The 21,023-nt window shown below is 49.8% G+C and overlaps 2 protein-coding genes across 16 annotated transcripts; both read left to right on the top strand.

The window, feature by feature from the left end:
- The first annotated feature begins 296 nt into the window (after positions 1 to 296).
- On the top strand, positions 297 to 13,894 carry PIP4K2C (phosphatidylinositol-5-phosphate 4-kinase type 2 gamma). Of its 14 annotated transcripts, none has more exons than XM_080659773.1 (14): positions 311 to 567; positions 765 to 930; positions 1,032 to 1,123; positions 2,026 to 2,078; positions 2,513 to 2,572; positions 3,084 to 3,181; positions 3,855 to 3,951; positions 5,073 to 5,216; positions 10,004 to 10,150; positions 10,340 to 10,378; positions 10,907 to 11,020; positions 11,415 to 11,682; positions 11,847 to 11,950; positions 12,145 to 13,894. In XM_080659773.1, exons 6-14 carry the CDS (start codon positions 3,117 to 3,119, stop codon positions 12,223 to 12,225), a joined length of 1,059 nt encoding a protein of 352 aa, XP_080515899.1. In that variant the 5' UTR covers positions 311 to 567; positions 765 to 930; positions 1,032 to 1,123; positions 2,026 to 2,078; positions 2,513 to 2,572; positions 3,084 to 3,116; the 3' UTR covers positions 12,226 to 13,894. The 14 variants fall into 14 exon arrangements, with proteins under 14 accessions (XP_080515888.1, XP_080515895.1, XP_080515891.1 ...); XM_080659772.1 differs by having other exon boundaries at positions 765 to 940; XM_080659770.1 differs by having other exon boundaries at positions 333 to 567; positions 2,026 to 2,133.
- Positions 13,895 to 15,727: 1,833 nt separating this feature from the next.
- Positions 15,728 to 20,837, top strand: DTX3 (deltex E3 ubiquitin ligase 3). 2 transcript variants are annotated; one of them, XM_080659865.1, is made up of 6 exons: positions 15,728 to 15,958; positions 17,265 to 17,329; positions 17,520 to 17,594; positions 17,939 to 18,687; positions 19,588 to 19,805; positions 20,143 to 20,837. In XM_080659865.1, coding segments are annotated over exons 3-6 (1,044 nt in total). In that variant the 5' UTR covers positions 15,728 to 15,958; positions 17,265 to 17,329; positions 17,520 to 17,593; the 3' UTR covers positions 20,219 to 20,837. The 2 variants fall into 2 exon arrangements, with proteins under 2 accessions (XP_080515991.1, XP_080515990.1); XM_080659864.1 differs by having other exon boundaries at positions 15,744 to 15,958; positions 17,958 to 18,687.
- The last annotated feature ends 186 nt before the right edge of the window (positions 20,838 to 21,023 follow it).

The following is a 21,023-nucleotide window of genomic DNA, read 5'->3' as shown; positions in this document are numbered from 1 at the left end:
ATCATTTAAGGGTTCTATTTCGTTAAATGCTTTGGGGTTACCCTCAGCCGGGAGGTTACTCCTAGAAACTGGGCAAAACCAGTAGGCGGCGACTTTGCAGCAAAGAAGCTCCCGACCGAAGAGTGAACAGACCAGCCCAGGCCGCAACCCCGCGGCCTCGATGACCTGACAGGGGCCCGCGGACCGCGCGCCGCCCCAGCGCCAGGTGAGCCCATCCAACGCAGCGCGAGGGGCCCCCGCGGGGCCAGGGGGCGGAGCCCGCCCCGCCCCGCCCACCCTCCTGCAGGCCCGCCTCCGGTCACGTGACGGCGGCTCAGGTGAGCACCGCTTCCGGGGTCGGGAGCCCGATTGCGGCCGGCTCCGGCTTCCCCTGGGTCGGGTACGCGGGAGGCCATGGCGTCCTCCTCGGCCCCGCCGGCCACCGTACCGGCGAGTACAGCGGCCCCCGGCCAGGGTTTCGGCTTCGCCTCCAAAACCAAGAAGAAGCATTTCGTGCAGCAGAAGGTGAAGGTGTTCCGGGCGGCTGACCCACTGGTGGGCGTGTTCCTGTGGGGCGTAGCCCACTCGGTGAGACCCGGCCCTGGCTCCCCACCCCGGTAGCCCCGTCCGAACCCCTCAAGCTCCTGCGCCTCGGGGCGTCCCTGACTCCGGGCTCCCGTCTCCGGTGCCCCTCGAGCTGCCACTTTCCCCTCCGGGCTGCCCCGTCTTCTGCTCACCAGCCTCCAGCTGTATCTTCTCACTCTAGACTTTTTTCTTCACCGTAGACTTTGTCTCCCTCTCCACCCTTTACTCATCCACGCTAGTTCCGCCTTCCCCGCCTGGAATCCAGCTCCCTGCCTCCCCGCCGGATCCAGCCACAGCCCCAGGCTGCGGGAGACCGGCCGGCCCTGGCTCCAGCCGGAAGGACTTTAGGGGGAGTGGCTCTCCTGGGTTGGTGGTGGTGAGGTCTCCGCTAGAGTGTGTGGAAGGGGAGCAGGGAGGGGAGCTGGATCAGGGGGATCGTTCACTTTCCTTTCCACCTTACTTTCCAGCTGCCGTCCTTGACTTTGGAACCTTGGCTTTGAGGGAAGCTCCAGGCTTCCCGGACCTTCTAATCCTGCTGTCCCTTCCTTTCCCTTCCGAGGTACAGCATTTCAGAGAAGCTACCCCTCCCTGAGCCTAGTGGTCCCTGCGCTCACTCAGCCTGTGGTCTTAACTGCATTCCCATTGTTGGCTGGAGTGATGGTGTTTGGTGTTAAGTGGGGGTCCTCTAGGACTAAAGAGGGGGCTGAGAAGCTCAGGTCGTGGGGACACTGGTGGTGAACTTTAGAAACTGCTGTAGAGGGTGTGCCTGGGAATCGGCAGGAGGCCAAGGAGGCCAGTGCTTCTCCTTTCCTGAGGCTACCTCAGGTGAAGGAATCATGGCCATGGCACCCTTCCCTTAGACCTGGAGTGGGAGGGATGCAGTGACCTTGAATGTGACAGGCAGTATTTTATAAATCAACTTCCTTGAATTGTTATAGTTATGGCAGGGTTGTGGAAGGGGTTGAGGAAGAATACAGTTTTTGTCACATTCTTAATTTGTGGTTTAAAATATTGTCTGGGGTCTGTCAGTTCCCTTTTGCATTTCTGGCTCGGTGGACTGCTCCCAGCTCCCTGGGTGGTAATGTCTTATCAGTCTAAGGCACTTGGTATGGGCAAGGCTGATGGAGGTAGGGCCTCCTGTCATGTGTACCTTCCAGGTGACTCATCCATCCCTTTGGGAAGCTTAATAAGAAGGGTTTTCTTTTAGTAAGAATTGAGGGAATTACACATAAGACCTGCCTCAGCTTCCCTAAGTATATATACTTTAGCCTCAACATGCTACCCTCCAGCCAACACACATTTACTTCAAGTGTTTGGAATGGAGAAATTCTTTGAACATATGTCTTAGTGATGACTCAGCCTGTGTTACAGCCGATGGCAGAGGGGACATGAAGAACTATAGCTGAATTTTAGGCTGGGAATCTCAACAGGCTTTTTTTTTTTTTTTTTTTTCTCCTGCAGGACTGTGATCTGTCCTCCTTTTCTACCAAGAATAAGAGGATTTGGGTTTCACGGTAGTGTATGGGATTTAGATTAGACTGCACTTCATTACCTCTGTCAAATGCTCAAGTAAGGATAGGCAAGGCATCGCTCTATTCTTTAATAAACACTGAAAGACCACTGTGTGCCCAACGTTTTGCTAGCTAGGCAGCTCAGAGTTGCAGGCACCTAGCACTGGTCCTTGTGCTGGAAGAGCTCACAATCTAGATGGGGAATTTACATAAACTAGCGATTAGGCATATGATAAGTGCACTGTTACAGGTGGGTGAAAGATACTGTAGCAGCACTGGAGAGAAGGCACTTCTTCCCAGGAACCCCCTTTCCACCCTGAATCAGCAGACTGCTGATTCTGGAGGCTGAGGAAGCATGTGATGTATCCATCCCTTGGTTGTGGGTTGGCTTGACTTTCCCTCTTAAATCAGCTGCTCTTTTTTTACTTTACACCTAGGCAGGTGGGACCTACTGCAGAGAACTCGGTCAGAGTGGTCTGGAAGGACTGGTCCTCTTTGTAAGGAGATGCCTCTTTCAGGATATGGACATCTTTGTTCTTGTTGCTGTTGACCCCTCAGAGTCCCATTAACTCTCTTGTGTACTTTTAAAATGCCTTTTATTTTGTTTTTAATGGAGCATGGAACTGTTTGTCTTGGGTCTGCTGAGGATCATTTTTTTTTTCTCTAGAATTTCTCAAGCTTTAAAAATAGTCCTGAGTTGCTTACAGGGTTTGCCTGATATAAAATGACTGTTGTGAGCATGAAGTTCCTTGGGGGCGGGAGTGTGAGGGGCTCTGTGTGAGGATTGCTTACTGTAATCCTTGTTGGGCAGCAGAAGAGATCAGAGACAGTCTCTCTCACCTCTATCAAGTGAATGCATAAGCAGTGTTTTTTAAAAGAATGAGGTTTGAGTTGCCCTTTTCTGATTCTTGCTCAGTTGCCCTTTTCTGATTCTTGCCCAGACACAGTGTATGAGTAGTTCTCTACACCCCTACTCACTCACTCCCTATTCTTGTTTTGGCTTATCAGATCAATGAGCTCAGCCAGGTGCCTCCCCCTGTGATGCTGCTGCCAGATGATTTTAAGGCCAGCTCCAAGATCAAGGTCAACAATCACCTTTTCCACAGGTATGTGGGAATTCCCACCCATCTCACATCAATCTTTGTAGAAAAGAGTATATAATTACGAGTTAAGATTTAATGAGTTGAAGGTTTTAGATTTAGAAGGCAACTTACAAGTTGTATTGTCTAACCTTCCCAGTGCACAAATTCAGTATTGTGCAAAGAAACCATTAAAATAGTTTTCAGTGTTCCCTACACCCTTATATGTATGTACTAGTTTATCTCTTCTCTTGCCTAGCAATTCCATAGAATAAATTCATTTGGATGCCATTACCATTAGTTTCTGATAGGGACTCCCTGAAAAAAAAAAAATCTCTCTAAACCCTCCTACTATCAGAAGATGCCATTCTAAAAAGTGGCACGTATTGCCAATTTTAGGGTGTCTCTTACTTGATTGAGATTTGGGAAATGCTGTTGTTTGGATGGGCAATAGAACCTAATTCTACTTAAATCATTTACTAGTCAGGTGACTTAAGCAGGTTGCCCAACTATCCTGAACCACAGCCTCCCCTTCTATAAAATGGGAATAATATACCTTTAAAGGACCTCACAAGCGTTTTATGAAAATCAAATAAGGTAATATATGGGAAGGTACTTTGTAAATTGTCAAGTCCTCCATAAATGTAAGGTAATATTGTTACTTTGGTTTTTTTTTTAACTTTGAAAACCCCTTTTTCAGGGAAAATCTGCCCAGTCATTTCAAGTTCAAGGAGTATTGTCCCCAGGTCTTCAGGAACCTCCGTGATCGATTTGGCATTGATGACCAGGATTACTTGGTGAGAGTTTATTATGGGCTGAGGTTGGTCCTTTCTCTTTAACAACTGGGGAAGCCTTGTGACAGCCATGTTTGGAGAAATGAGACCCTTGGCAAGTATGATTCTTTACCTTTTTGTTGTCACAGACATCTTCAAAAATCTGCTGAAAACTATAAACCTTGTCCTTGAGGGGGAAAATGTAGATACATTAAAAATTTTGGCCCTGGACAGTTTTGCTCAGTAGTTAGAACCCTCGGACTGAAGAATTGAAGGGTCTCAGGTTTGATTCTGGTCAAGGGCACGGTACCTCAGTTGCAGGCTCAGTTCCCGGCCCCAGGCAGGGCCTATGAGGCAAGCAATCAATGTGTCTCCCTAACATTGATGTTTCTCTTTCTCTTTCTTCCTCCCTTCCACTCACTCTAAAAAAATCAATGGAAAAAATGTCCTCCGGTGAGGATTAACAACAACAAATTTTTTTGGCCCTGGCCGGTGTGGCTCCGTTGGTTGGAGTGTCATCCTGTACAGAAAAAGGTCGCGGGTTTGATTACTGTTTAGGGCACATACCCAGGTTGCAAGTTTGATCCCTGGTTCAGGTGCATGCAGTGGGCACCTGATTGATGTTTCACTCTCACATTGATGTTTCTCTCTATCTCTCTCTCCCTCTTCCTCTCTCTCCCAAATCAATTTTTAAAAGAGCATGTCCTCAGCTGAGGATTAAAAAAAAATTTTTTTGCACCACTTTCAGTCCCTATGTAGACACCAGATTAAGAAACCCTCCTCAACCTGTTATGCCAGGGTTTTATCTACTTTTCAGACATATTCAGTTGACCATTATCCTATGACTTGAATCTCTGTATAAAAGGGGAAGAAAGCCCTAGCTGGTTTGGCTCAGTGGATAGAGCATCATCAGCCTGCGGACTGAAGGGTCCCAGGTTCGATTCTGGTCAAGGGCACATGCTCAGGCTGTGGGCTCGATCCCCAGTAGGGGACATGCAGGAGGCAGCCAATCAATGATTCTCATCATTGATGTTTCTATCTTTCTCTCCCTCTCCCTTCCTCTCCGAAATCAATAAAAATGTATTTTAAAAAAATGAAAATAAAATAAAGAAAAGAGTCTCTGGCTTATTGTGTGTCCCTAACAGGTATCTCTTACCCGAAGTCCCCCGAGTGAAAGTGAAGGCAGTGATGGTCGCTTCCTTATCTCCTATGATCGGACTCTGGTCATCAAAGAAGTATCCAGTGAGGACATTGCTGACATGCATAGCAACCTCTCCAACTACCACCAGGTGAGGCCTTATTTTTTCCCTTGTCTCTCTAATCATAGCTCAGCTGCCAGAGCACACAGGGAGACTTCCTATCCCTTTTCCTCCTTTACAACCTATTCTGCTCCCCAAGAAGTACTCGACACCATGTTTTTTTGTTTTTGTAATTGGAAAAAAATTTTTTTAATTTATTAAATTGATTGGGGTGACATTGGTCAACATGAACATATCAGTTTCAGGTGTGGGTTTCTTTTATTTTAATTTTATTATATACCATGTTTTTTAAAAACTAGAAATTTCAGCCCAAGTTGGTTTGGCTCAATGGATAGAGTGTCGGCCTGTGGACTGAAGGGTCCCAGGTTCTACTCTGGCCAAGGGCACATGCCTGGGTTGCGGGCTCGATCCCCAGTAGGGGGCGTGCAGGAGGCAGCCAATCAATGGTTCTCTCTCATCATTGATGTTTCTATCTCTCTCTCCCTCTCCCTTCCTCTCTAAAATCAATAAAATATATCTTAAAAAAACTAGAAATTTCAAAAAAAGAGCCTCTGTATAGCTATTTGTGTTTGTTTAAATAGAAGAATTTAGACCATGTTCTTTCTCATTTGGTACTTAACGATTTAAAACCACTATGGATTATACATAAAGTGCACGTGTATAACAAAGTCTAAACTATAGACTTATAATTAGGTGAAGTGTTAGCACCAAATATACTATCTGGAATAAATGCAGTTTGGGGAGAAAACCAGGATAAGTACACAATTGGGATAAACTGTAAAGTAGAAGCCATGATCATATCCAGCCCTAAAAAGGATTAGGGGGCTATTATGGCTGATTAGCTTTACCTGGCATGTGGAGTTTGTGGAATATTTTGGTGATAAAAACACTGCCTGGCCCTGGCCCAGTGGCTCAGTCAGTTGGGAGTGTCATCCTGTGCATCAAAGGGTTGTGGGTTCGATCCCTGGTCTGGAAGTATATGGGAAGTGGCCCATTGATGTTTCTCTCTCTCCCTTACTCTCTCTCTAAAAAGCAATAAAAACATCCTTGGTTGACGATTAAAAAAATAATAATAATGAAAGAAAAAACACACTGCCTGAATGTCTTTCTAATGAAGAAAAAAAATCTCACTAAAACCAATGAACAAGGAATAAATGAAAAACTCTAAAAGGAATATTTGTTTTATTCAACAAATATTGAATGTTTTTAATTGCTAGACCCTGTGTTGGGCTGTGGAGAAAGAGGTGAATGAAATGGTCATGGCCTTTGAGGATCTCTTAATCTAATGACAGAGTCCAGTAAGTTAGCATTAGCATGCAGCAAAATGTGTACAATAGTAGAGGTAGGTACATAATGCTCTGGGGGGTGCAGCAGAAGAGCATCCCAGCTCACTGGCGGAAGGAAATATACTTGGGAGGCTCAAAGAGACTTTTTTTTAGAGGGGGTATCACAGTAATTGATTCTTGAAAGACTGGTAGGGACTAACCATTGGGCAATGTGCTAGGCAAAGGAAAACACTTGTGAAGGCACAGAAGCATGAGAGAGCTTAGTGTTATGGAACTGCAAGAAATTCATTCTGGTTGGGATGTGGTATTGTGGAAAAATAGTTAGGCAGAACCCAGATTGTGAAGGGTTTTATAAACAACAGAATTTGGACTTGATCCTGAAGGTGGTTTGCAGGAGAGTGATATGTATGTTACTTAGAAATATTCATGTGACAGCGTTTTACAGAATGGATTGGAGGGAGGATTATTGGGAATGGAGATACCAGTTAGGATCTATACTAATAAAAGGGTAATATGCACATTGGTCAGGACACCCTCACAGTAACGACCGAACAGCAGGCTGCGTGGGGCAACCAGGCCAGCAGGGGTGTCAGTGAGGGACAACCAAACAACTGAACAGCAGGCTGCGTGGGGCGACCAGGCCGGCAGGGGAGCAGTGAGGGGCAACCAGGCTGGCAGTGAGGGGCGACCAGGCTGACGGGGGGCAGTTGGCGGCAACCAGGCCAGCAGGGGGGGCAGTGAGGGGCAACCAGGCCGGCAGAGGGGGGCAGTGAGGGGTGACCAGGCCAGCAGGGGGGGCAGTTGGGGGTGACCAGGCCAGCAGGGGGGGGGGCATGAGGGGTGACTAGGCCGGTAGGGGGGGGCAGTTGGGTGTGACCAGGCCAGCAGGGGGGGCAGTTGGGGGCAACCAGGCCGGCGGGGGGGCAGTGAGGGGCAACCAGATGACCAAACAGCAGGCTGCATGGGGCGACCAGGCTGGCAGGGGGGCAGTTGGCAGCAACCAGGCCGGCGGGGGGGTGGGCAGTGAGGGGCGACCAGGCTGGCAGAGGGGGGCAGTGAAGGGCTATCAAGCCAGCAGGGGGGGCAGTTAGGGGCAACCAGGCCGGCGGGGGGGGTGCAGTTGGGGGCGACCAGGCTGGCAGAGGGGGGCAGTTGGGGGTGACCAGGCTGGCAGAGGGGGGCAGTTGGGGGTGACTAGGCCAGCGGGGGGGCGGGCAGTTAGGGCAGACCAAATGACCGAACGGCAGGCTGTGTCGGGCAACCAGGCCGGCAGGGCGGCAGTGAGAGGCGACCAGGCCAGCAGAGGGGGGCAGTGAGGGGCAACCAGGCTGATGGGGGGCAGTTGAGGGTGACCAGGCCATCAGGGGGGGGCAGTTGGGGCAACCAGGCCATCAGGGGGGTAGTGAGGGACGACCAAATGACCGAACAGCAGGCTGTGTGGGGCAACCAGGCTGACGGGGGCAGTTGGGGGTGACCAGGCTGGCAGGGGGGACAGTTAGGGGAGATCAGGCTGGCAGGCAGAGGCGGTTAGGGGTGATCAGGCTGGCAGGGGGGCAGTTAGGGGTGATCAGGCAGGCAGGCAGGTGAGCAGTTAGGAGCCAGCAGTCCCGGATTGTGAGAGGGCTGTCTGACTGCCAGTTTAGGCCTGATCCCCGAGATCGGGCCGAAACCGGCAGTCGGACATCCCCCGAGGGGTCCCGGATTGGAGAGGGTGCAGGCTGGGCTGAAGGGACCCCCCCATGCATGAATTTCGTGCACCAGGCCTCTAGTGTAATTATAATTGTCTAGGTGAGACATGACAAGGGCCTGAAGGAATAATGGCAATGGGGATGGAAAGGAAGACTTAGGGTAGAGTTGTGGGAATTAAGGCAAAAGCACCTCTAAATTCCCAGTTAGGGGGGATAGGAAGCTCATTCACTAACACTTGGAAGCAGAAAAAAGAAACAGGTTTTTGGAGGAAGACAGTTCTGATTTAGACATGTTGAGTTTGGGGTTTCTGCAGTTGATCCAAATATCACCGTCCATGAAGTGTTTGGGAAATGGAGTCCAGGAAAGAGGATTAGAGTAGAAGTCTAAATTTGAGAGTTAAAGGTGAAGAGGTGGTAATTAAAGCCATGAGTATAGATAAGATTATTGAAGGGAAGTGTGGAGTGAAATGAAAATTGAGGACAGAACCTTAAGGAGCAACTAGAGAAAAGATCCTTTAAAGAAGACTAAGGATCAGTGGACACTTGTAATTATGCCCCACTTCATTCCATATAGGATTTGAGGACAGAGAGGAGGGAAATCAGAAGAGTGGTATAATGGGAACTGAGGGTGAAGAGAGTTTTAAGGAGAGACTGGTCAGTAGTATAAAGTGCCATTCAATTGATCCAAGACAATGACTAGACATTCATTGAATTTGGCAACTGAGGGATTTGGGGGAAGGAGGAGTAGAGTGATTCCAGAGGAGAAATGAGGGTATATATCTGACTTCACTGGTTTGAGGTATGAATGAGAGATAGGAAGTGGATTGATTGCTGACTACTTTTCTGAGAGGTTGGTTATGAAGAGAAATATGTAGCAATACTGAGAGAGAGAAGCATTGAAAGAAGAAGAATTTTTGCCCAGCCATTGTGACTCAGTGGTTGAGCATCAACCTATGAACCAGGAGGTTATAATTCGATGCCCATTCAGGGCACATGCCGGGTTGCGGGCTTGATCCCTAGTGTGGGGGATGCAGGAGGCAGCCAATCAAAGATTCTCTCTCATCATTGATGTTTCTATCTCTCTCTCCCTCTATCCCTTCCTCTATGAAATCAATAAAAAAAAATATATAGAAGAGGAGTATTTTTTTTTTTTAAATTGATTTTAGGGAGAGGAAGGAAGGGGTGGGGGGAGAGAGAGAGAAAATCGATGTAAGAGAGAAACATCAATTAGTTGCCTCCCGTATGTGCCCTGACTGAGGATCAAACCCGCCACTCGGGTATGTGCCCTGACCAGGAATTGAACCTGCAATCCTTTGGTACATGGGATAACACTCCATTCAGTTGAGCACACCAGCCAGGGCGAAAGAGGAACAATTTTTTGTAAGAATCCAAATGATAGGCCATCAGGCAAACATTTTTACTGGGGGAATCTAAGAAACATTGATCTGGATATAATCAATTTGTTGATAAACAGATGTAATTTCTAATTCTGTGACCATTTGCATATAAACGTCTAATATAAGGATAATAACACCCCCATTTCCCATCTGAAAGAAAGATAAATATGAAATGAGAGAAGGTACTTTAAAATTGAAGGTACTTTAAAATCAATAATTTGTATAGTGTCTAGTTATGCAAATGATTAATCTGAGGAGATGAGTATTCAGAAACTTCACAGATGACCAGAGGCATCTTTAAAAAGTTCCCACCACTTTTGACCTTGTAACCTCTCTATTTGAAGTTTTCTGCTCAGTCTGGAATGATAGTGTTTGAATGCCCTTCCCTAAGCTGTTTGTATATCTGCTACTCAATCTCTTTCCATTTCTTCCTCTCTTCTACCCAGTACATTGTGAAGTGCCATGGTAACACGCTGCTGCCCCAGTTCCTGGGGATGTACCGAGTTAGCGTGGACAATGAAGACAGCTACATGCTTGTGATGCGCAACATGTTTAGCCACCGTCTTCCTGTGCACAGGAAGTATGACCTCAAGGTACAGAGAGGATAGCTAGGGTGGAGGGGGAGGCTCCTGGTGACCTGAGAGTGGGGAGGGCCTGGGAGGCTACTGGATGATTTATTTTAAAGGAAAGAAGCCTACGGGTTTGAATATTCTTCTTAGGAGCTGGATCTTGACTGTTCTTTTAGCCACTTCTGTGAACTTGGTCTTTGGGTCTCTCCACAGGGCTCCCTAGTGTCCCGGGAAGCCAGCGATAAAGAAAAGGTAATACTAATTTTAGGGTGAAGGATGGGGGAAGGCAAGTGAAAAGGATCTTCTTAGGATAAAGAGGAAGGGATTACCAGCTGTTAATTCTTATCTTAAACCGATGACAAGAAGAGAGATATAAACTTGTCCCAATTCATGGATTGTGTGGAAGGGAAAACGGGAATGGCTGCTTTGTCATTGGTTATTCCCTGTGGAAGGTTTGGGGATGGGTGAGGATATCAGACTTGAAGAGCAAAATGCTTAACCTCTACCTCCCACTCTGGGCTCTCCTATTCAAGCAGCTATTTTTACTTAATAAGAAGAAAAAAAGAATTGAAAACCATAAAGAGAAAGTAGTGGGATGTGATTTGGGGTACAACTGGAGTGACTGAGTCTGGGGAAAACATTGGAGGTGGGAACAGACTCTGAGTCAGCATCCCAATGTGGAGATCACTGAGTTAGCGACAGAGCCCTGGGTAGCAGGGTTTTCTGAGACCTTTGGGTAAGAGCTATATATTCCCAAAATGTCCCTTTACCTATTCTCAGGTTAAGGAATTACCTACCCTTAAGGATATGGACTTTCTCAACAAGAACCAGAAAGTTTATATTGGTGAAGAGGAGAAGAAAATATTTCTAGAGAAGCTAAAGAGAGATGTGGAGGTGATGATTGGGGTGCTCTGGGAAATGGCTTTGTTTTCTTTTTTGTTCCCCTCAGGGTAGTTGTCTCTCCATTCAGAATATGAGGGAATTCCTCCCCTTCCTTTTATTCTTTGGGTTCTCTGCATTTAGGGAGTTGGGTATGAGACATGAAAACCCCCTAGAGGTGATGCATGGGGGGGCGGGGGGCAGAGAGGTGTCTGGAATGAGCTAAAAGGATGATTTTAGACACCAGGACATTTAGGTACTAAAGGCCAATGGTATACTACCAACCCTCAATTTTTACACTTCCTTTCTCAGGAGGGCCCCAGAAATTCAGGGGTGGTGGGAGGTATAAGGGTGGTACTGGGATTGGGGAGGGAGATTTGGGGTATCTGATTTGTCATTGGGGTCTCAGTTCCTAGTGCAGCTGAAGATCATGGACTACAGCCTTCTGTTGGGCATACATGACATAGTTCGTGGCTCTGAACCAGAGGAGGAGGGGCCTGTGCGGGAGGAGGAGTCAGAGGGGGATGGGGACTGTGGCCTGACTGGACCTCCTGCTCTGGTGGGCTCCTATGGCACCTCCCCTGAGGGTATTGGCAGCTACATGCTTTCTCATCGGCCCCTGGGCCCTGGAGAGTTTGAATCCTTCATTGATGTCTACGCCATCCGGAGTGCTGAAGGTAAGAGAGATCCTGGACATTTTAAGGGTGGGGAGGGTAGTCCTTGTAGGACAGAGACCCGGGTGCTGGATGGAGAGGCTGGTTAGCTTTCAGAGATCTGACTGGTTCCTGGGGAAAGGGAATTGGGACTATACTTGCTCTTCATTGCTGGTTACTCTCTCCAGGGGCCCCCCAGAAGGAGGTGTATTTCATGGGCCTCATTGACATCCTGACGCAGTATGATGCCAAGAAGAAAGCAGCTCATGCAGCCAAAACTGTCAAGCATGGGGTGAGGGTTCCCTGAGGCCTTTCCTTTCCTGCCTTGACTATTCCTTGGGAAGAGAGAGCCTCTTGTGCCAGAGCAGTGGGATGACAAAAGGGTGAAGTGTTGGGTATGGAAAGGGTGGGGAGTGGAATAGAGGATGAGGAATGCGGAAGAGTGGTGGGATGGCCTGACACCATGTTCCATACCTCTTCTCATAGGCTGGGGCAGAGATCTCTACCGTCCATCCTGAGCAGTACGCTAAGCGATTTCTGGATTTTATTACCAACATCTTTGCCTAAGAGACTTCGTGGTCACTGCTACTTTATGTTCAAGGTGGTGGGGTTCTGAGAGCCTTGGGGGAATTGCGGATATTCTGGTCACTACTTCTCTTCCTCTGCTAAATTCAGGCTACAGGCTCCTTCCTTCCAAATAACTCCATCTTATTGAGTAGGCTCTTCCTGGCCTTCAGAAATACATCATCTTTTCTCCCCTTTGTCCAGTTTTCTTCCCTCTCTTTCTCCCCTTCAACATGTCTGCTTGCTTCATTAGAGTGTTACTGTTGATTCTCTCCCAAGTGCCTTGATTTTTGTAAAATGTTCTGTTGTTTCTATAAAAGTAGAAGAATCTGGCAGGAGGGGGTTGTTTGCTGTCTTCAGGACCTGACTGGACAGATGGAACTGGCTCAAGCAACTACTCTGGATGCACTTTGTTCTGTGGGATGAACACTAAGTGTCTGAATTTTGCTGATAACTTTATAGAACTCACTGGGGCATACCTGCTTCCTGGTAGGCCCTGGGATGAAAGACTTTCAAGATACTACGGGTGCAAGCATGCACACATGATGAGATATGGCCAATCTTACACACACAGGTGGGGTGGAGAGTGGTCAGCAGGCTTGCACCTCATGGAGGTGGGAACCAAGGGCCTCTTGTGATTGATTATGTAGTAAAGTGGAGAAAGTCTCTGTCAAGGATGGACTACTCTCTCCAATCTCTTCCCTCACCCCACTTCTACCCTCACCTCTGTACTTCTGGACACAGGAGCCCAGAGATGGATGGCCAGAGTGTTCAAGGCTAGGTGAAGGTGTTGACTGATGCTGTTCCTCCTCAAGACCACACACCCCTTCTGGCGCTGGAACCCTTCAGTGGAGGAGTGACCAGTTCTGTAGGCTAGGATGATAGGCCAGGGGTCTAAGGTTCATTCCCCATGTTAAATTTCTTTTCTTCATGTCTAGCCATCCCTGAGGTTTTATTCCCAGGAGAAGGTAATGTCTACCTGGGTCACCCTGGACATTTCAAGAGAATGAAGGTCTCAAGTATAGGAACCTCCTCTACCCACTGGAGGTGTGTGCCTAGCATACTTCCTTCCCCCACTCCTTCTCAAACCCTTTTTCCAGTTGGATTTGTTATTCTGTTCTCTTCTACCCCATCTTATTGCTACTGTGTCTCCCAGTCATCTTCACTCTCTATTCCCAGAGAGGAATCAGAGCTGTAACTCGATCACCCAGCCTCCTCCAAAGATAGCGGACTGGATTCATGATATTCTCAGAATGTAGAGGATCCTGATGCGCCCAGATAGTGTCCTCCCCACCCTCCAATGCCTTTGGGGCAAAGGCAGCCATTCTTCTTGCTATCCTCCATACCACTGAGGCTTCTACATTTTAAAAAATGTATAAAGATGGATACCAGCAACTGGCCTGTGGGGATGCAAAGATTATTTGCTCTGTATCTGGCTGGACTGATCTGTCTCACAAGAAGTCATGAGGTCGTAAAGAAGAATTCCTGCCCTGGCTGATGTGGCTCGGTTGAAGCGTCATCCCATATACCAAAAGGTTGTGGTTTTGATTCCCAGTGAGGGTACATACCCAGGTTGCGGGTTTGATCCCTGGTCAGGATGCATATGGAAGGCAACCAAATCAGTGTTTCTCCCTCTCCCTCTCCAAAATAAAAGAATAAAAGTAAAAACAGCCCTGACGGGTTTGGCTCAATGGATAGAGTGTCGGCCTGCGGACTGAAGGGTCCCGGGTTCGATTCCAGTCAAGGGCATGTACCTTGGTTGCGAGCACATCCCCGGTGGGGGGATGTGCAGGAGGCAGCTGATCGATGTTTCTCATCAGTATTTCTGACTCTCTATCCCTCTCCCTTCCTCTCTGTAAAAAATCAATAAAATATATATATATATTTTTTTAAAAAGTAAAAACAACAACAAAATCCCCTTCCACCCTCCCCCTCCTCCATCTTTGGCTCCAAAGTAAGTAACTAGAGGAGTCCAAGTTAAGGATTGGGACTTAGAATACCATCCTGCCCAGAGCCTACCTTTCCCCTGGTGAATGCACTAAGACTCCATGACACCAGCAACTGTTGTTCTTTAGGAATGGGTTTTCTGACCATGTAGCTGATGTATCATGAGCAGTATGGTCTTCCATTTGTTGCTTCTGATTTTCATCTTTTTTAACTAATACAAAAGATATTGTGTATTTACTCCCATTGCTGTCACTATATAGAAATTAAATTATGGAATCTAAATCCCTCCACAGAAATGCCTCTTTTTTTTTTTTTCCCCCTTTTCAGAAGAAGCCTGTGCTTAGGATTGCAGGGACCAGATGACAAATTCTAATCTTTAAGGTGTTGAGCCCCTAAGTAAGGATGTAGGTTTCTACTTAGATGGCTGTGAACTTAAAAGGTTGTGAGGATTGTGACCCTGGCCAGGTAGCTCAGTTGGTTAGAGCATCATCCCAATACACCAAGATTGCAGGTTCGATCCTGGTCAGGGCACATACAAGAATCAACCAATGAATGCATAAATAAGTGGAACAACAAATCAATGTTTCACTTCCTCTCTAAAAATCAATAAATAAAACAAAATTTTTAAGTTGTATTGTGCATTCTCCAACTTTATGAAAGTTAACCTATGGGAGCTAGGAAGAACTGAGAAATGACCCTCTCTGGTCCCCCAGGATTCTGGGCTTGGTCACACCCCCTATCTCTGTCAAGGTGTCTCAGCCCACTAGCTAAAAGAAGGAATTCAGTTTTCCCCCAGGCTTCTTGGGAAAGATGTCCTCTGCCTGGAGGGCAGAAATAGTACAGCAGGGTCCTGGGAAAGTGGAGAAGAAAGTGACCAACCCTCCCGCCCAGAAGGGGAGTGAAGGAAGGGGGTGGTGGACAGAAGCTGTTGCCAGGCTGGGAGTCCGGCACCTCCTGGCTGAGGAGGTCTGGCTGGTGGGAAAGCCTGGCTCGATGTGGCCCCAGGGAAGCGAGTTGGAGTTGGACTGGGGCGGAGATTGCTCTGATGTGGGAAGCAAACAGCAGAGCGTTTTTTTCCTTTGAGAGTTTTTAACTATTAGAACCATAGACTTGAAGCCACCCCCACCCGAATGCATTTTAAAAAACGTAATCGCTTCCCATTCTGCACCAGCCTCAGTATCTCTGTGGAAAGAAAGCAATCAGAGGCACCAACCCCCACCTGGGAGGGGGCACAGGCGGCAATCTAGGAAAAGGGAGAAGGGGGAGGTGACAAGCAGTTTATTCCTGGGGTTTATTGTTATTTTAGTTCCAATGCTTTTCACTGTGACTCTTCTTCCCATCCCACGTTCTTCCTCAAAGGCCTTTCAAGCACAAGGATCCCAATTGGTCGTCTCCCTGTCCACCTAGACAGGCACCCTTCGCCCACCCGCCACCGCCCCGGCGGCCGCGCAGGGGCGGAAGGAGGAGGAGGGGGAGGGGGCGGCGGACGGGGGCGTCTCCGAGGGATGTAACCTCCGACCCTCAGCTCCGCGACGCCGCTCCCTCCCCAGCCTGGGACGGAGCCTCCATTTTTGTTTTGGGGGCGAAGGGCAGGGGCTCGAGGGTGTCGGGGGTCAGAGGAGACAGTGACTGCCATCTGGGAGGGTGCAGTCCCCTCCCTTTCCCTCAGTTCGCACCCCTGCACAGCCCCCTCCACCTTCTCGGGTCCCCCCCCTTGTTGCTAAGGCCCAGGCCGTCATCCCAGCAACAGCCTCAGTCATGTGACCGGCAATGGCGGCGCTGACGGGAGGTAGGTGAGCCCGGCGCCCCCACACCCACCGCGCGCCCCCCGGGCCCCGCTCGCCCCCCCACGCGCTCTCCCGCGGCCCCTGCGCCCCCTCCTCTGCCTCCTCCCCCGCGCGCGGCGCCGGGGACCCCTTCACGCCCGGAGTTCCTCTTTCTGTCATCCTCCAGCCTTGGCCTCCATTTGGGGGGTTCTAGGTACCGCGGTCGGGCAGACGAGCACCCACACCCACTGGAGGGGATCCGGGGGCTCCGCCAGCGGGGACACGGGGAGCTGGTTCCGGGTCGCGTCTGGCGGGAGGTCGCGGGGGAGGGGGCGCAGCCTCCGTGGGCGCCCCCGGGGACCTGTCCTTCCCGGCGCCCCGCCCCCAGTGCGGTCCGCAGGGAGGGACCGGCCGCCGGGCCGGGGCTGCCCAGGAGGCACCGGAGACCCAGCGCTGACGGCGGCCCCGCCTCCCTGTCCTGTGCCAGCAGGACTTGGAGCAAGAACGCCTAGGTCCTGGGTTCCCTCTGATGGGTGTGTGTGTGGGGGGGGGGGGGGGCACCTGGGTAGACAGCATGATCTGAGGGAACTGTTTCCTTCTGGCCTTGAAGGAACTATGATGGTGGCACAAATGAAGAGCTGCTCCTCTTGGGATCAGTCAAGGAATTGAGGTCACACCAGTGGCCCCTCTTTCTATTTGAGCTGCATTTGGAGGTGGTGTAGGGACAGCTCTGTAGCTGAGCATGGCAAGACGGGGTGGGGGGGGGGGAACATCACACTCCTCCAGTGGAGTCCCTGCGTGACCCCCCCACCCCCACCCTAAACACAGACCAGTGGCTGACAGACTTGCACTTGGTGTGCTGGTTTAAAAGGTGATAGTGAGAACTTTATTGCTGGGGCTGCTGCCACTTAGTTTGCATTCCAAACAGATTTCTGTAGAAGAAACTGGGATGCCTCTCAAGGAAGGCTCCCCAACAATGGGGGCTGGATTACTTGGAAATGTGGAGCAAGGCGGGGAGTTGGGGAACATAGGAAATATTCTTGTCCATGTGATCTGAGGGAGGTGGCAAGGAAAACCTCCATCTGTGTGGGCTTTTCCCTTCCCGACTTCTCTTTTCTGTTCCCTAGGCTTTCTTGAGAGCCTCAGAGCTGGAAAAGAAAAAAGGAAAGTTAGCATGTTAAAATTCCTTTAGCCACTTAGGGAGAGGCTAGGGATGGGATTCCACAGAGAAGGAGAGGAAATAGAGGAGTTTTTCTTTTGTTTCTGGGCTGACTGAGGAAGATGGTAACATTTGTCATCATAACCTTTTACTCTCCCCTTCCCCCCCAGTCCTGGTCAGCTGAGTGTGGAAATAGAGGGATTCCTGCTGCTATTGTTGTCCATGGGCTTTCAAGGTATCTGCCTCCCAAGGGAACATCAACTTTCACCTTTAAATTGGTTTTCTCCATTCTATGTGCCAAGCAATCCCATTCCTAGTAGTTTACATCCAGGTTCCCGTCTTTGTTACGTGCGTTGTTGGGTTGGGCATGTGGGAATGGGGCAAGGGGTTTCTCACTTTCTCTCCTTTTCCTGTCCACCCACCAGGTCACACCACCTACAAGTAGGGAGCAGGGACAGAGAAAGAGCCTGCATGCCATTTCTAAGGTCTTCAGGATCAAAGTGAGCAAAAAGGAGGGTCAAAAATTCTCTCTCCCTTTTACAAAAGACAGTTTTCACTCAGGGGGGAGGGGCAGATTGTTTCTGTGATCTTGGGAGGCGTGAAAGAGAACCAAGACTGATGCTTGGTTTAGATGAGAATAATAATGTTATAGAAACTTTCTTGCTCTTCAGTGGGTGCTGGGGATTTGAAAGAGAAGAGGAGACAGAAAATGAACTTGGGGGAGGAGTTAGTTGGGTGTTGGACTTTGAGAAAGCAGAGATTGGAAAGGAACCTAAAGTAGGAGGCACTGATGTTTGTCAAATGGGGGACCCCCCACCCTGAGTCCCTTTCACCCTGGGGGCAGTGTCGTTCGTCCTGTCCAGAATGGCAGCCTGTGGAGGCACCTGCAAGACCAAAGTCACTGTCTCCAAGCCTGTGTGGGACTTCTTGAGCAAGGAGACACCAGCCCGGCTGGCCCGGCTTCGGGAAGAGCATCGTGTGTCCATCCTCATAGATGGCGAGACTTCTGACATCTATGTTCTCCAGCTTTCCCCACAGGGCCCTCCCCCTGCCCCTCCCAATGGGCTCTACCTGGCCAGGAAGGCTCTTAAGGGGCTGCTAAAAGAGGCAGAGAAAGAGCTGAAGAAAGCTCAGAGGCAGGGGGAGCTTATGGGTTGCCTGGCTTTGGGGGGTGGGGGGGAACATCCTGAGCTGCACCGCCCAGGCCCACCCCCTCTCCGAGCAGCCCCACTCTTGCCCCCAGGGGCACGGGGGCTTCCTCCTCCTCCTCCTCCCCTGCCCCCTCCTCTTCCTCCCCGCCTTCGGGAGGAGGCAGAAGAGCAGGAGAGTACCTGCCCCATCTGTCTGGGGGAGATCCAGAACGCCAAGACATTGGAGAAGTGTCGGCACTCTTTCTGTGAAGGCTGCATCACCCGGGCCCTGCAGGTGAAAAAGGCCTGTCCCATGTGTGGCCGCTTCTATGGGCAGCTGGTAGGCAACCAGCCCCAGAATGGACGGATGCTGGTCTCTAAGGACGCCACACTCCTACTGCCCAGTTATGAGAAGTATGGCACCATCGTCATCCAGTATGTCTTCCCGCCCGGTGTCCAGGGGGTAAGGAGACTACTGCCTGCCTTTACCCTTTGTTTCCCTCTCTCCCCCAGATCCTTCTCTGATCTAGGAAAGCTAGGGGAGGGTGAGTGTGTTTTTGAGATGTGATACAGTTTTGCTATTTCCACTGTATGCCTTTTGCTATATGACTTCCCACTCAATGCCCTGGAGCTAGGAGGTCCCATGAGGCCCAGCTTTTCCATCCCCACAACCCCATAGCACACATGAAAAATGGGTATCAGAGAAAGGAATTAAATACTATTTCCAATTCTGTAATGATGATGGCTCAGGTGCAGGCAGGCACAGCAGGAAGGGATCTAACCTTTCTCCCAGAGCTGGGAGTGTTACTCCATTCCAGACTTATGAGGGAGGAAAATCTTGATGACCGTAGGTTAAAATAGGAGTGGTCAAGAGCCTACAGGTGACTTCCTGCTTGACAAAGAGTAATTTCCAGTTCTGCTTTGCAGAGGGATGAGGAAGCTCTGAAGAAGAATAGAAAAATGGAATAGGTTACAGTGGAAAAAGCATTGGGAGTGTTTTCAGGTAGAGAAGGGAAGGCTGAAAGATAAATTAGCCTGTCTTCACATTTCTGCTGAGTTATCCGGAGAGTAAGGACCAGCTACCTTCCATCACTTCTGGGACTCCATTTGTTGCTGAATTGAGACTTGAAGGATTGAGACCAGGAGAAAGAGCCTCTTAACAATAAGGACTTTGTCCAGAAATAGGCTCCTGCTGCCCAGACCCTAGTATCTCCTTGCCTGAAAGGCTGTCAGCCTGTCGCTGCCCTGTCAGCCTTAACCGGGTGTGCACAGACAAAAGGCTGGCCAGGATGAACCTCCATTGGCATTATAGTCTTAAGATGTCCAGCTACTCACTGCCCACTTCGCTACCCTCTCCTCCCAGGCTGAACACCCAAACCCAGGAGTTCGGTATCCTGGCACCACTCGGGTGGCCTACCTCCCGGACTGCCCTGAGGGTAACAAGGTGCTGACCCTGTTCCGAAAGGCGTTTGACCAGCGTCTCACCTTCACTATTGGCACGTCAATGACCACAGGGAGACCGAATGTCATCACCTGGAACGACATCCACCACAAGACCAGCTGCACAGGGGGACCCCAGCTGTGGGACACTTCTTCATTTCCCTTTACTTGGCTCCTCCCCTTTGTCTGTTTCCACTGAGAGAACAACAATTCCCTCTCTCTGGGAGCCTCCTAATTGGAGTGGGCCAGCCCCAAACTATTCAACCATCTCTTCTATCCCAGTTTCTCCTACATTTAACCTGGTCCTGATATGCCCAGTTTAACCTGCAAAAATAAGCGGAATTGGGCTAATTTATCTTGGATTTGGATTACATTAGGGGAGGGAGCAGAGGGCCCACAATGGGGCACCCAGAATGAGTGTGAGCATGGGGATAAGGCTGAACAGCTAGCCCTGACCCTCATTTTTCTTTGCTTTCAGGTTTGGGTACCCAGACCCCACCTACTTGACCCGGGTGCAAGAGGAGCTGAGAGCCAAGGGTATCACAGATGATTGAAGGACATCCCCTTTGCCAAGGCCCCTGCCTTTGACCTCCACTAGGACCCAACAGAAGCCTCTGTTCTCTTCTCTCCCTCTGCTCCCCCATACCACACAGTAGGGGACCTGTCTGACTGGGGAGGAGTTCAGAGAGGGATGGGGCAATCCCTTCCTCTGTCCCCACAGGCCAAGTGCTTCAGTGCAGTGTGAGCTGCTCCCTTCTGGCAGAGGCTGTTTCTCAGGCTCTGCTCCCCTCTGGTGTACATACTCCCAGTCTTCCTGTCCCCTCCATTGCCCTTGGCTTTTTCTGGTCTGTCTGTGCTCCAGTGACTAAGCTGAGAAAGGACCTGGGTGGGCAGGGGAGGGGTCTTGAACGCCCACTCCCATCCCATACTGTTCCACTGCTGAACTTTGGTGCAGGGGAGGGGAAATCAGCTGGTGTGAGCCCCCATGGAGCGGCCCTGTATGTTCTTAACCAATTTCCCATCTACCTTAACCTTGTCCTTTCCTGTGTCTTTGTTTCTGTCAGTCTGTCTCCTGCTCTTCTCTGCCCCCTATAAAGGAGCCTCCTTACCCTGTTCTGGAACTGCCGCCAAACTGTAGCTTTTAATTTAATAAAAATAAAGTAAAATATGCAACTCTATGCCACACCCGTTCTGTTCTGTGGACGGGTGGGGGTGGGGTGGGGAGCGGGACCTGCTGAGAAGGGGATGGGGGTGGATGAGGAAATCCCTGTTGGCCTCCCGAGTCTCTGCCGGCACAGGGCCTGGGGAAACGTCATGTACTTAGTGCGATCCACAATAACAGTGCGAAGCCCCAGGTCA

This window comes from Plecotus auritus, assembly GCF_963455305.1.
Source record: "Plecotus auritus genome assembly, chromosome: 3".
Lineage (NCBI taxonomy): Eukaryota > Metazoa > Chordata > Mammalia > Chiroptera > Vespertilionidae > Plecotus > Plecotus auritus.
This window is presented reverse-complemented; position numbering and strand designations above follow the sequence as displayed.